Genomic DNA, 14,335 nt, shown 5'->3' with positions numbered 1-14,335 from the left:
TCCAACAAGGCAGCGCGCAGAAACAACAACAACACTATTTGGGTTCTAATGTTGTTGTTGCATAGCCGAGTCTCGGCACAAGTAGGTAGAAAAATTGAATACGAGCAGGCCATGCCATTTAAATCAAAGGGTTACGCATACGGCGCGTACTTTTTATTACTTTATTGTACGCCACGATCGCACACAAAAAGCCTTAAGCTGTGACGTCACATTCGCAACAGAATGTTGCAATCTTCTCAAATTCATATACTTCCCTTGGCTTGGAAAACACATGCATGCATATTTTTTGCCTCTGTGTGTGAGATGAGACACACATGCCAACAACTATTTGGCGCGTCGAGGCATTGATACCCTTATTTAGAGAAATGGTATAGAATGTTTAAGGAAAATAATTATTATTGATTGTACTAATAGTTGCACACTAAATACGATATTATATTTTTTTCAAACATTAGATAAAAATGTGTATATGAGAAGGTTAGTGGTATTACTTATGAATCTTATGAATAGTTAAAATACCCTATTTGAGAAAGGGTGCCTTGCTGATCGAAAAATGAAAAATTATAAAATCTGCTGGGCTGCTAGTTGAAAGTTGAAAGCGAGTGGAGAAGAAGAAGACATGACTTTGCGAATTAAAGGCATAGCAGTGCTTAGAAACCACAACAATGAGTTAGAAGAGTGTAGAAGCTTAGATCATAGGCTGTAGCTTCAAACCAAAAAGGGATAGCAGGGACAGAATTTGGGGTGTGCTTTTTTCATTGTCGAGTCGTTTGTTTTGATTATGGTTGTTGTTGGTTCATATGGGAAATGTTCTGAAGTTGTATTTGATTTTTGGGCAACGGCAGAAGTAGCTATAGACAGCCGAGTGTTGTGCTTGCAATTTGTCATTGAGTTATACTCAATTTTGTTTGCAACCTCGCTATCTCTCATGAAGTGTTTCGAAAAAGAGCTTTTGATCCAAAAGCCTCCTCTGTCTCTTTATTACTCAATGGCTTTTATTGAACGCGGCGTCAGTTCCGTATTGTTGTTATTGCCTGTTTTGATTCTTTTGCTTGTTTGTGCGTGTGTTCGCTGCTGCAAATTTATTCTTGTGCATCGCGCTCTCGCCGCTCTCTGGTCGTGCCCAGAATGCATCGACAAGCAAATTGATTTCTCCAGAATGTATAAGTCTGTGAGAAATCAATTCTTAAAACTAAATAGCGTGGCTAAGCAGCTCTCGAGTAGTTTTGATTCGAGCTGTGAGTTGCTTAGCAAATATAAATTCGAGTCTCCAACCAATCGCCGGTTGGAGCCTCAATTTTTGCAGTTGCCCTCTCCGTCTGTCCAGACACCTTTGCCTCTGTTGTCCCTTCCGAGCAACTTGGATTCAACTCCAATGTTGTCATTATCGCCTTCTCCGAGCGACTGCCCAAATATTACCCCAGTTTTATCCCGTGATATAGTCCCATTAGACCCTGTACCTGAACCTGTCCCAGTTAACCAAACTGCCTCAGCCCCCTCAGCTCCTGGCCGCAAAGGTAGACCTGCGCGCAATCTTGCCCAGATTGTTAAAAACAATCATGGTGCCTCTTTAGCCCCACCAAATCCTGTTCTCCCTGCAGCCCCATCAGCGCCTACGTTAACTGTTGTTGCCCCTCGTAGGCAAGTTTTTGTGTCTCGACTTTCGTCTGACACCACCTCTGAGTCATTGGCAGCCTATATTGCTAGCAAATCTTCTGCTAGCGTGTCAATTACTAAATTTAATTTCTCCACTCCTCGTGAAATATCATCATTCAAAATAAATGTTTCACATGATATGTTCCCAATCATTTGTGATCCCAAATTTTGGCCTCCACACATGATTGTTCACGAGTTCAAGCCAAAAAAGCGTAACCAGCCTGTCACCCTTCCAGTCCCTTCAATACAAGGTACCATTTCTGCCCCAAAAAACTAACTTCTTCTTCTGACAAAGTCTCTATTCATTATCAGAATGTCAGAGGTCTCATTTCAAAACTCAAAAATCTTTTCATGGCCAGCACTTCCTTCGATTCGGATATAATCGCATTTTCAGAAACATGGTTAAATTCAACCATATCTGATTTTGAGGTTTTTTCGAAAAATTTTATTTTGCATAGAAATGATCGGCTGACTCGAGGTGGTGGGGTATTAATTGCCGTTAAAGCCACTCTCCAGTCAGAACTTTTCTGTTTTAGTACGCCTACTGACGCTGAGATTGTTTCAGTCAAGGTGTCTTTTCCTACACGGAATATTTATATTACATGCTCTTATGTTCCTCCTTCTTCTGATATTCAAGTTTATATGAAACATATTTCTTGTATTAAAGAAGTTTCTTCACACGTGCGTGATAATGACCTATTAATTGTGTTGGGTGATTTTAATTTGCCGAACATCTCTTGGTCACTTTTCACTGCCGAAAATTATTTAGTGCCCTCAGCACAGCATGACTTTATAGATTGCATGCTTGACCTTTCGTTGTTTCAAATCAATTCAATTTCTAATCATTTGAATAGAACACTTGATCTTGTATTTGTTAACGACTACCTTATTTCTAATGTATCTAGGTCCCCTCCTTTATCTCTTCCTGAGGATGTATATCATCCTACTTTAGAGGTTGCAATGTTCATTTGTAATCCTCTCATTTCGTGCTCATCAGCCAATAAGCCCCGCCGTTGCTTTCGCAAAGGAAACTATTCCTTGCTGAATCGGCTTATTTATGCAACCGATTGGTCTTTCTTATATGACTCGGTTGACATGAATACTGCTATTACCTTTTTTTATATCACCCTAAACTCCCTCTTAGATATGTGTATTCCCAAGTCAATTCCTTCGAGTACCTCTTCAAAGCCACCTTGGTTTACTCCCAGATTAACGAATCTAAAAAATATAACATCAAAATATTTTAAAAAGTTTAAAATGTCTGGTTCGTGTATTGACTTGGCTAAATATTCCATAGCCAAGTCGAACTTCTTTCTTCTGAATTCTCAATGCTATGAGAATTATCTAACTCGTTGCAAAAGGCAATTTTCCCTAAATCCAAGACAGTTTTACAATTTTGTAAACTCGAAGCGTAAATCTTCAAGTTTGCCATCTTCTTTTTCTCTCGGGATGGATAAAGCTAGCAATGACTCTGATTCTGCTAACCTCTTTGCTAATTTTTTTCAATCAACTTACTCTTCAGTCTGTCCTAATAATAATTCTTACCCTTATTCTATTACTTCCTCTAGTTCTATACTTCCCCCTATTATTTCCCATTCCTCTCTCCTTTTAGCTTTAAATTCTTTAAAATCTTCTTTCTCTCCTGGGCCTGACAATATCCCTAGTTGTCTACTCAAGGAGTGTAGTTCTTCCCTTGTTTATCCATTGCTAAAGCTTTTTAATCTATCCCTCGATTCTTCTGTCTTTCCATCTCTTTGGAAAGAATCTTATATCATTCCTCTCCACAAGAAAGGTGGAAAGTCTGATATACTAAATTACAGGGGCATTGCAAAACTGTCCGCTATTCCTAAATTATTTGAAAAAATAATCACTTCGAATTTGCAGCATTTCTGCAAATCAGTTGTTTCCCCTGTTCAACATGGATTCGTAAAGAATCGGTCTACTACGACCAATCTGCTTGAGTTTACTTCCTTGGTAAATGATGCTTTCCTTTCGAAAATGCAAACTGATGCCATTTACACTGACTTCAGTAAGGCGTTTGACTCCGTGCACCATGACATTTTACTTTTTAAACTTGACCGAATAGGTTTCCCTCCGTCTCTATTGCTTTGGATTAGTTCTTATTTAAAAGGTAGGACTCAAAGAGTAATGCTGAGGCTGACTACCTCTAAACAGGTTCACGTTACTTCTGGTGTTCCTCAAGGTAGTCATCTTGGACCTTTACTCTTTACCTCTTTTTATAAATGATCTTCCCTCTGTTATATCCCATGCCCGTGTACTCATGTATGCGGACGACGTGAAACTTATTCTATCATACACCAATCCCCTACATCATTCTCGTCTTCAAGACGATTTGAACGCTATGCAACTTTGGTGCTCGGCCAATCAATTGCATCTGAATTGTTCAAAGTGTATGTTTATGACATTTAATCGTACTACACCTTATCTGGTCAGTTATACAATCGACAATACTCCATTGCAACGTATACTAACAGTTAAGGATTTAGGCGTTCTTTTTGATTCTAAACTCTGTTTCAATCTTCTCATAGATACCATCGTTAATGAGGCAAAAGGTGTACTTGGATTCATTAAACGATAGTCTAAAGAGTTTAACGATCCTTTTATAACGAAACTTCTGTACATCTCTCTTGTTCGCCCTATCCTTGAATACTGCTCTTGCATCTGGTCTCCGCAGTATAACAATAGCCAGGATCGTATTGAATCTGTTCAGAAGCAATTTCTGCTATTTGCCTTACGAGGTTTAAATTGGGACCCTAATCTTCGGTTGCCATCCTATTCCAGCAGGCTGCTTCTTCTTAACCTTCCGTCGTTAACCAACCGTAGGACAATTCTCGGTGTTGTCTTTCTACATAAGTTGGTTGTTGGCGATATAGATTCTCCTTTTCTGCTAGGGCGTCTTCAATTCTCTGTTCCGGCTAGACCAACCAGAAATTACCGCCCCTTATTCCTATCTACGTGCACAACAGACTACGCTATGCACAATCCTTTTCGCGTGCTATGTAAAAATTACAATAGTTTGCATCACGTTTTCTCTACCGAACTTTCTCTACCCCTAATAAAATCGTTGCTTTCAGGATACCTTCGGGAAGTCACTGACCATTCCCAGCTATGAGCAGGGGCATAGCTTGCCGGACAGGCTGTAAATTTTCCCCCACCGGGTCAGTGATTTCCCATTACTTTCCCAATACTATGTCTTCATCCTATCTACTTAACACTCTGTATATCTAGCATACAGTTCTTTACTTTATTAACAATCTTTTTACTTTCTTTTCTCCTATTTATGATATATTCTTAAATAATATAGCAAATTAAGATTATTTTTAATTTTACTTAAGAGCACTTTTTCCTACTTACACCCTTCTTCTTAGATGTAGGCTCTAATAGCGTCACTGACAAAATTAGCTGTGAAAAGGGGCACAGCTGGCCGGACTGGCAAATAAAACACCTCCATCGGTCGGTGATGCTATTAGAAATTTGTGTTCTCTATCTAGGCTTTTAGCATCTAAATTTCATTTCAAATTTTCAAAGAAAAAATTCATATACTTCCCTTGGCTTGGAAAACACATGCATGCATATTTTTTGCCTCTGTGTGTGAGATGAGACACACATGCCAACAACTATTTGGCGCGTCGAGGCATTGATACCCTTATTTAGAGAAATGGTATGGAATGTTTCAAGAGAACAATTATTATTGATTGTACTAATAGTTGCACATTAAATACGAAATTATATTTTTCTCAGACATTGGGTCAAATATGTGTATATAAGAAGGTTAGTGGTATTTGGTTATAAAACTTATGAATAGTTAAAATACCCTATTTGAGAAAGGGTGCCTTGCTGATCGAAAAATGAAAAATTATAAAATCTGCTGGGCTGCTAGTTGAAAGTTGAAAGCGAGTGGAGAAGAAGAAGACATAACTTTGCGAATTAAAGGCATATCAGTGCTTAGAAACCACAACAATAAGTTAGAAGAGTGTAGAAGCTTAGATCATAGGCTGTATTTTCAAACCAAAAAGGGATAGCAGGGACAGAATTTGGGGTGTGCTTTTTTCATTGCCGAGTCGTTTGTTTTGATTATGGTTGTTGTTGGTTCATATGGAAAATGTTCAGAAGTTGTTTTTGATTTTTGGGCAACGGCAGAAGTAGCTGTAGACAGCCGGGTGCCGTGTTTGCAACTTTTCATTGAGTAATACTCAATTGAGTTTGCAACCTTGCTATCGCTCGTGAAGTGTTTCGAAAAAGAGCTTTTGATCCAAAAGCCTCCTCTGTCTCTTTATTACTCAATGCCTATGATCTAAGCTTCTACACTCTTCTAACTCATTGTTGTGGTTTCTAAGCACTGATATGCCTTTAATTCGCAAAGTTATGTCTTCTTCTTCTCCACTCGCTTTCAACTTGCAAGCAGCCCAGCAGATTTTATAATTTTTCATTTTTCGATCAGCAAGGCACCCTTTCTCAAAACAGGGTATTTTAACTATTCATAAGTTTCATAAGTAATACCACTAACCTTCTCATATACACATTTTTATCTAATGTTTGAAAAAAATATAATATCGTATTTAGTGTGCAACTATTAGTACAATCAATAATAATTATTTTCCTTAAACATTCTATACCATTTCTCTAAATAAGGGTATCAATGCCTCGACGCGCCAAATAGTTGTTGGCATGTGTGTCTCATCTCACACACAGAGGCAAAAAATATGCATGCATGTGTTTTCCAAGCCAAGGGAAGTATATGAATTTGAGAAGATTGCAACATTCTGTTGCGCATGTGACGTCACAGCTTAAGGCTTTTTGTGTGCGATCGTGGCGTACAATAAAGTAATACATTATTTAATACATGCATTTTTATAGAAGACCCTATTAATATATTCCTTTAATGTCCGTAATAAAGATAGAAATATATTCTAAGCATCGCAAGAAATGAAATTCTTTTAAACGTGACGTCATACTATATGATGTTGACGCGCCGTGTGCGTAACCCTTTGATTTAAATGGCATGGTCTGCTCGCATTCAATTTTTCTACCTACTTGCGCCGAGACTCGGCTATGCAGCAACAACATTAGAACCCAAAAAGTGTTGTTGTTGTTTCTACGCGCCGCCTTGTTGGAACGACAGAGAGACCAGCAACAAACACAGTGGCATTATTTGTCCCTTTTCTTTGCACTGAGTTTCCTATGTCGTCATCATCGCGCAGAAACTTTTCAAGATCAAGACGGACGACGAAAAAAACAAATGGGTTTTCATGCGCACTGTTGTTGTTTTGCGAGTGATTTGTTGTTGCTTCGTATGGTAAATGAGCTTTATTTTTGGACCAACTCGATCTACCTCTCGGGATTTTCAAAACGGTAAAAAAAAACTCGGAGCAAGCCTTCAGCTCTGTCTCTTTATTACTCAATGTGCGAACCCCTGCGAAATGCAGAATCAGTTAATAACTGGAACTCAATGTAAGCACATAGTGCTGATAAATAATTAAAATTATATTTTTTTATAAATATTACCATCGAATTGGTTAATTTATATAACTAACAATCGTATAAAAACGACTTTAATATTACAATAACTATAATCAATCGAATGTAGTGCATTTAATTTTTAAAAACTGCTAAGCACAGTCATTCTCGCACGTACACACATATATATGTATGTATATACACCCACATTGAGCCGAAGATGACTGTACATTTTTTTTGGTATCTTTTGTCTTATCTTAGTGTTTCCGCTGTCTGTGGTGATAATTCTTTGTCTGGTGAACGATTAAAAATATGCTCATAATGCGTATAATCCTGATTTTGCTGCTCCAATTTTGTGGGCTGAACGCAAACTCAGCCGAAGATCAGCCACAATTGGGCTACATCCCTCTGGATGGAGCCCGTGAGCTGTCGGCCCAATGTCAGCGGAATGCCGTCTGCGACATGTCGCTAAAGCGCTGCGTATGCAAGGAACACTTTGAGCAGCACCAGGGCAACTGCCTGGCGCTTCTGGGTGAGTGTCTTCGAAATTAGCATCCTTCCAGCATTCAAACTAATGTCCAACATCCGTGTACAGATTTGAGCTGCAGCAACAATAAGCAATGCCCCGGCACTTCAATTTGCCTGCCACAGGCTATGAAGTGCGCCTGTATTCTGGATTATGTGCCCAATCACAATATGACCTCCTGCTTGACGGACACCTTTCCCGAGCCGCTTGTGCCATATGGCGCTAACTGCAGCCGTACGGAGGACTGCCAGTGGAATCAGCTGGATGTGGAGGGCCGGGTGCAAGACTCTCGTGCCACATGCGCAGCTAATCCGCTATATAAACCACTCTCGCAACTAGTGCTAATTATTTGCCTTTATTTTATATACTAGCGGGTCTTGGCCCTTTTCCGTTGAATGTTTTGGGCTTAAAATTTTAGATATTTCCTTTCCACTAAGTACACGCTCGTGGAAAGTTGAAATCTACCCATCTTGATGATCACTTTTTTTTAAAAATAAGTTTAAAGTGCATCAAATAAAGAACCAAATGTTGGAATCAGAGATTTCTGCCCTTGTAAGAATCTTGAGCCCGAAAAAAAACTTGCTCTTAGCATCGGGATTGCTAGAGTACTAGCGGTCCGCACTGCGTAATATGAGCCTGAGTCAATAAACTCAAGTGGCTCTGCGCTTTTGGCTTTATGTTTGTTATTGTATGCAACAAAGTGTCGCATACTTATGTATTTAAATACAAGGTGATATTTAATGCATATACACACTACAATAGATTGGCAAAAAATTACTGCCTATAGGCCTATAGGCCTTAAGTGCAAAAAGCTGTTAATACAAAATTAGCTCTTATTGCAGCGAATCGAAAATTCCAGGCAGCTATCTTGCCGAAGTAGTAGTATAAAATCATGTGCATGTGGAAGCATAAGTAGTTTGAATATGTTGGCGCCGTGGCGGCGTGTGCTAGAAATGTATGTGAGAATTGTATTGAGTTTGTGTTAGTGCGTATTTGGGTATTTCCCCAGAATCGCAAGTACATTGCGATATTGCGTCAGCCTGTTTGGGTGTCTGTTTGTGTGTCTGTTTTGTTGTCTGTTTTACTATGTAGTTTGGGAAAGTCCCGTTTTGGCGGGCGACAGCGTCTGTAGCTGTCGCCGAGTGTGGTTCGGTAGAAAGGCACGAGAAAAAGGGAAGACACAAAGTCAGTTGTGTTTAGGATCCCGGTGCGACCGAAACTCGCTGCGCCTAAAACGATGGCAACTAATAACGGAAATAATGACGCTGCAACATGCATTTAATATTCATTAAATGACTGCTATTTTCTGATTTTTTTGATACTTTTTGAATTCTATAAAACTACAAAAAAAACCTGACGCCACTCAGAGGCCAATCCGTCACGCCACGCGGTGTGGCTGTATCCATTGAGTAATAAAGAGTAAAATAAATAAACTCAATGTTTACAACTCTATGGGCTCGATCCACTGCTGATTAACTTTGAAACGATAAAAAAAATTAAAAAAAAAGCTCAGAGTGACTATTCAGCCCTGTCTCTATTCAATGACATAGGGTATAAAAAGAACTAGTTACTGTCGAAAAGTGACAAAAACCTTTATTGCGATTATTCCTGATTTTGCTGCTCGGATTTAGTTTGCTGATCGCAAACTCAGCCGCATATCAGCTCCAGTTGGGCTGCATAAGAGAGAACAGAGAACAATAGTTCCACTTGAAGCGAACAGACGTGTTTTTTTTGTGCTCTTCGTTTTGTTTTCGATTTAATAAAACACCGGCGTTTTAATTATTTATATTTTATATATTTCCACTATTCTGTTCGCCTTCTCGGTTTATTTTTTATTTATCGCGAGTGCATGTTTGTGGTCTGTGCATTTTTGTTATTTAAACATTGTTTCTTTTAAACTTGTGTTCTTGTGCATTTTTGTTTGTGCGCTTGCGCTATTTAGCTCTGTGGGTGAGCTTCTTGTTGTATTTTGTGCAAGATTTCGTGGGCAAGCAAGCAATCTATAAATAGACTACTCTCGCACTTCGCGCTCTCTCACCTTTTTTTTCAACTTGCGCTTTGATCTCTTTCTACTTTCTGCCGCTTGTTGGTGCTCCATACGCTATTAATCTAATCTAAATAACTCTCTTTTTACATCTGGCTGTGTTATTACAGTAGAGACCCATAATAATGGACCATAAAATTGTCTGTTTTATAAAAACTTGCCAAATGCCAATTACGGCAAGTCAATCCAGCATACCTTGTTGGCTGTGTGATAATGTCGTGCATTCTAAATGTGCGGGTTACACTGGTCTTGTGGGGGATGCTGTTGCCAAACGAAATGGTTTGCACTATAGTTGCGACTCGTGTAGGGAGATTGATGGTGAAATGCGGGCGTTTATGCGTCAGACCAGGAGTGGCTTTAGGGGTCTGATTGTTGGTTTTCGTAAACTTAACGATCAGCTCACAGCCCTGGACACCCAATTTAATAGCCTTAAACTGTTAGATGAGTCTCCGGGGCCTAAAAAGCCCACTCCTTGTGATCTGCCGTTGCCTAATACCCTTCAGCCTCCGACTGCTATGCAGCAGCCTACTACACCGATTACACAGCAGCTCATCTCGTTTGTTACTCCGGTAGCTGTGAGGTCTGCTGTGGACACTGATTCTGTCCCGAAAAGTGTGACATCGGCACGAGAAAAACCAGTCGAATTATCCGTGTCGTCCGCTGTCGTGGGTGTTCCGAAAGGGCGACAGCAACAATTAAATTTACAACAGCCGCTAGAAGGCTCGTCGTCCGGACTACCGGCTGTTTTAGGTACCATAGTTAATAGTGTTCCCACTGTCCTACCTGTGGCACCTAAGCCTCTAGTCGGTGTTCCACCGAAGAGACTTATTTTTGTTTCTAGGCTTGCCCCTTACTTTTCATCAGATGATGTAAAAGCCTTTATACAGGCAAAAATTCAAGCCCCAGGTATACTGGTGGAGAAATTTAAGTTCGCTTATGAAAGGGATATTGCGTCCTTTAAAATAAGTGTTCCGCCAGAAATATTTACTGATATTTGTTGTAAAGAGTTTTGGCCGGAGCACTTAATAGTAAAAGAATATAAGGCCAAAAAGAAAAATCGGACTCCGATTTTATTACCACCTATTTCTAATGGCGCATCAACTTTAGTTGCTGCGTCAAAAAACTAATTCCATCTTTCGAGCTTGCCTACCAGAATGTTAGAGGTCTTAAATCTAAACTCGCTAAACTGTATTTAGACTCTCTTGCTTTTAATTTTCAAATTATCGCTTTTACTGAGACCTGGCTGAAGCCGGACATCTCAGACTCTTCAATTTTTACCTCCAAATACACCACTTACAGATGCGATCGAGTTTCCCGTATCGGAGGAGGAGTACTTATAGCTGTCGAGTCTGCTCTTTCGTCGGAACGCATTGATCTTCCCATCTCAGAGATTGAGTTGGTGGCTGTACGAGTTGTATTTGGTACTTTTTCTATCTTTATTACATGTTCATATTTACCTCCTCTATCTAATTTGTCTACCTATCAAACCCATCTTAATGCTATTAAATCTATCTCCTCCCTACTTTCTGATAGAGACCTTTTAGTAGTTCTTGGGGACTTTAATCTTCCTGTTGTCGAGTGGTCATCGCCATCAGACTCAAACTTTCTGTTGCCGTCATCGTCAAACGAATTTATTGATGGTCTACATGAAATGTCCTTACGGCAGGTTAATCGTGTGCGCAATTCAAGAAACAGATCTCTTGATCTAATTTTCGTGTTGGATTCGTTCAACAGTGTTGTGCACAGGATCAATCCGCTTACACTTCCTGAAGACCTTTTTCATCCAACTCTGGAAATGGTCATTGATTTACCAGCCCGAGTCCCTATCAAGGAATCGGAATTAGCTGAACGTATGCGTTTTTTCAGAAAGGCTGATTTTCATAAGCTTAATGATCTTATTCTGCAAGTCGACTGGTCCCAACTGTACAATTGTGCAGACATTGATGTTGCCTTGAAACTTTTTTATGACACTTTGTACTCGATTTTTGATGTCTGCGTTCCTCTTGATTACCCAGCGAGGCCTGATAGGCCTCCCTGGTTCTCAAAGGAACTGATGAGGTTAAAAAACGTGAAGTCGAGGTGTTATAAAAAGTTTAAGAAATCGGGAAATCACTCTGATTTCTCCCGCTATGCAGTTGCCCGATCAAATTTTTCCACCCAAAATTCCATCTGCTATAAGAATTACCTTCGGCGTTGTCGCCTTCAATTTTCACATAATCCTAAGCAATTTTTTAACTTTGTCAATTCTAAACGAAAGACATCTACTTTGCCTTCTTCGGTTAAGTTTGCAGATGAGAGCGCGAACACTGATCCAGGCATAGCCGATCTGTTCGCAAACTTTTTTCAAACTACCTACTCCTCCTCTAGGTATAATAAAAATCAGCCTTATCCTTATCAGTTAAAGAGGTCAAACTGCATCTTTAATCCCATTATTACCGAAAGTTCGCTTCTTAGCGACCTTAACACTATCAAGCCGGTTTACTCACCGGGCCCTGATGGTGTTCCTGCTTGCGTGCTTAGATACTGCGCTGCAGCATTATGTAAACCTGTTTTAAAACTTTTTGAATTGTCCGTAAACACTTCATCTTTTCCGACCATCTGGAAGGAATCATACATTATCCCTCTCCATAAGAAAGGGAGTAAGTCCGATGTCGAAAACTATAGAGGTATTTCCAAATTATCCGCTATACCTAAAGCTTTTGAGAGAATTATAACATCTCAACTGCAGCATTTATGTAGTTCTATTATTTCACCTTCCCAGCATGGGTTCGTGAAGCGCAGATCTACAACCACTAACCTTCTTGAGTTTACTTCATTTGTAATTGATGGGTTTAAGAAAAGAAAGCAGACTGACGTCATCTATACTGATTTCAGTAAGGCTTTCGACTCTGTCAACCATTCCTTGCTGCTTCATAAATTAAGCCTTCTCGGCTTCCCAGTCAATCTTTTGAACTGGATTTCAGAGTATTTGCGTGACAGAACCCAAAAGGTTCTTTTCAGAAATTCATTCTCTAAACGTATTCTGGTGACTTCCGGTGTTCCTCAAGGTAGTCATCTTGGCCCGCTACTCTTTACTCTTTTCATCAATGACCTTCCCTCGATACTGTCTCACTCTCGAGTATTAATGTATGCTGATGATGTAAAATTATGCCTTGCATATAAGGATATGGCATCATGTTATCTCTTACAAGCGGACATTGATGCGTTTCAGGCTTGGTGTCTAGCCAACCTGTTAAACTTAAACTGCTCTAAATGTAAGGTAATGACCTTCTATAGAAGCCCTCCTCAATTGGTTTCTTACATCCTTGATAGCATACCGCTTGAGCGTGTTAATAGTACTTCTAATGAAGTTAATGATCTAGGTGTCATCCTTGATCATAAACTTAAATTCGACTCTCATGTTAATACCGTGGTCAATAAGGCCAGAATAGTTATGGGTTTCATCAAGCGATGGTCGAAGGAGTTTGACGATCCGTACACGACAAAAACACTTTATATATCTTTGGTACGACCTATTCTTGAGTATGCCTCATGTATCTGGTCACCACAATATGCTACCCATCAGGACAGAATTGAATCCGTTCAGAAACAATTCTTGTTGTTTGCCCTTAGTGGTTTAAATTGGGATCCTCGTGTGCGGTTACCGTCATACTCCAGTAGACTTCTGATGATTAACCTTCCTTCTTTAATTAATCGTAGAACCATGCTGGGTGTAATATTTATTCATAAACTAATTACTGGTGAAATCGACTCTTCTGTGTTGACTAGCCAATTAAATTTCTCTATCCCTACTAGACTAACACGTAATTTTGTACCTTTATCGCTTCAATTTTGCTCAACTAATTATGCCTTGCATGAACCGTTCAGGGTTCTCTGTGATGACTATAACAAGCATTACAGAATATTCTGCTCAGAAGCTTCTCTTCCTCGTATAAAGTCTTCTATTCTAAACTATTTAGCAAGTAGATAGTCCTATTTTTATTTGTAATTGTATTTGTACACATACTCGTAGTTTGTATCAACTTTTTTTTAATATTTTTTTTTTCATATTTACTTTGTATTTCGTGTCGTACGTTACACGACTGCGCCCCTCGGTCGGTTGGGCGGGAGGTGGGATGCAGTACGTTGCATCGGGATTCGCGTTATAAAAAAAAAAAAAAAATAACGAACGCAGAATATGAAAATGAGATTGAAGATGATTTTATATACCAGCGGGTCTTGGCCCTTTTCCGTTGAATGTTTTGGGCTTAAAATTTTAAATATTACCTTTCCACTAAGTACACGCTCGTGGAAAGTTGAAATCCACCCATCTTGATGACCACTTTTTTTTAAAAATAAGTTTAAAGTGCATCAAATAAAGAACCAAATGTTGGAATCAGAGATTTCTGCCCTTGTGGTAAGAATCTTGAGCCCGACAAAAAAACTTGCTTTTACAGACCCTCATTTTCCATCCGAAAACGGTAAACTTTGCGAAGGCGTGTCAAATTAATTCTGATAAAGATCTCTGAAAATGGGTTTCAAATCGATAAGCAACCAAGAAGGTAAGTTATGTTTTTTTTTTTTTGCCAAATTACCACGGCTGCGGTGGTATTTTCTAAATCGCTGAAAGACGTATTCATTAAGTTTTTATG

At 39.4% G+C, this 14,335-nt stretch overlaps 1 protein-coding gene across 1 annotated transcript; it reads left to right on the top strand.

Annotated features, from left to right (window-relative positions):
- Window positions 1-7,418: 7,418 nt before the first annotated feature.
- Window positions 7,419-8,040, top strand: LOC135439499 (uncharacterized). Its single transcript, XM_064698251.1, has 2 exons — window positions 7,419-7,666; window positions 7,730-8,040. Exons 1-2 carry the CDS (start codon window positions 7,447-7,449, stop codon window positions 8,029-8,031), a joined length of 522 nt encoding a protein of 173 aa, XP_064554321.1. The 5' UTR covers window positions 7,419-7,446; the 3' UTR covers window positions 8,032-8,040.
- The last annotated feature ends 6,295 nt before the right edge of the window (window positions 8,041-14,335 follow it).

Source organism: Drosophila montana, unplaced genomic scaffold (genome assembly GCF_035044405.1).
Source record: "Drosophila montana isolate Dmon_TW-CO22-7 unplaced genomic scaffold, ASM3504440v1 contig_402_1, whole genome shotgun sequence".
In the NCBI taxonomy this organism is placed as follows: Eukaryota; Metazoa; Arthropoda; class Insecta; order Diptera; family Drosophilidae; genus Drosophila; species Drosophila montana.
Note: the sequence above shows the minus strand (reverse complement) of the source record. Positions and strands in the feature narration are given on the sequence as shown.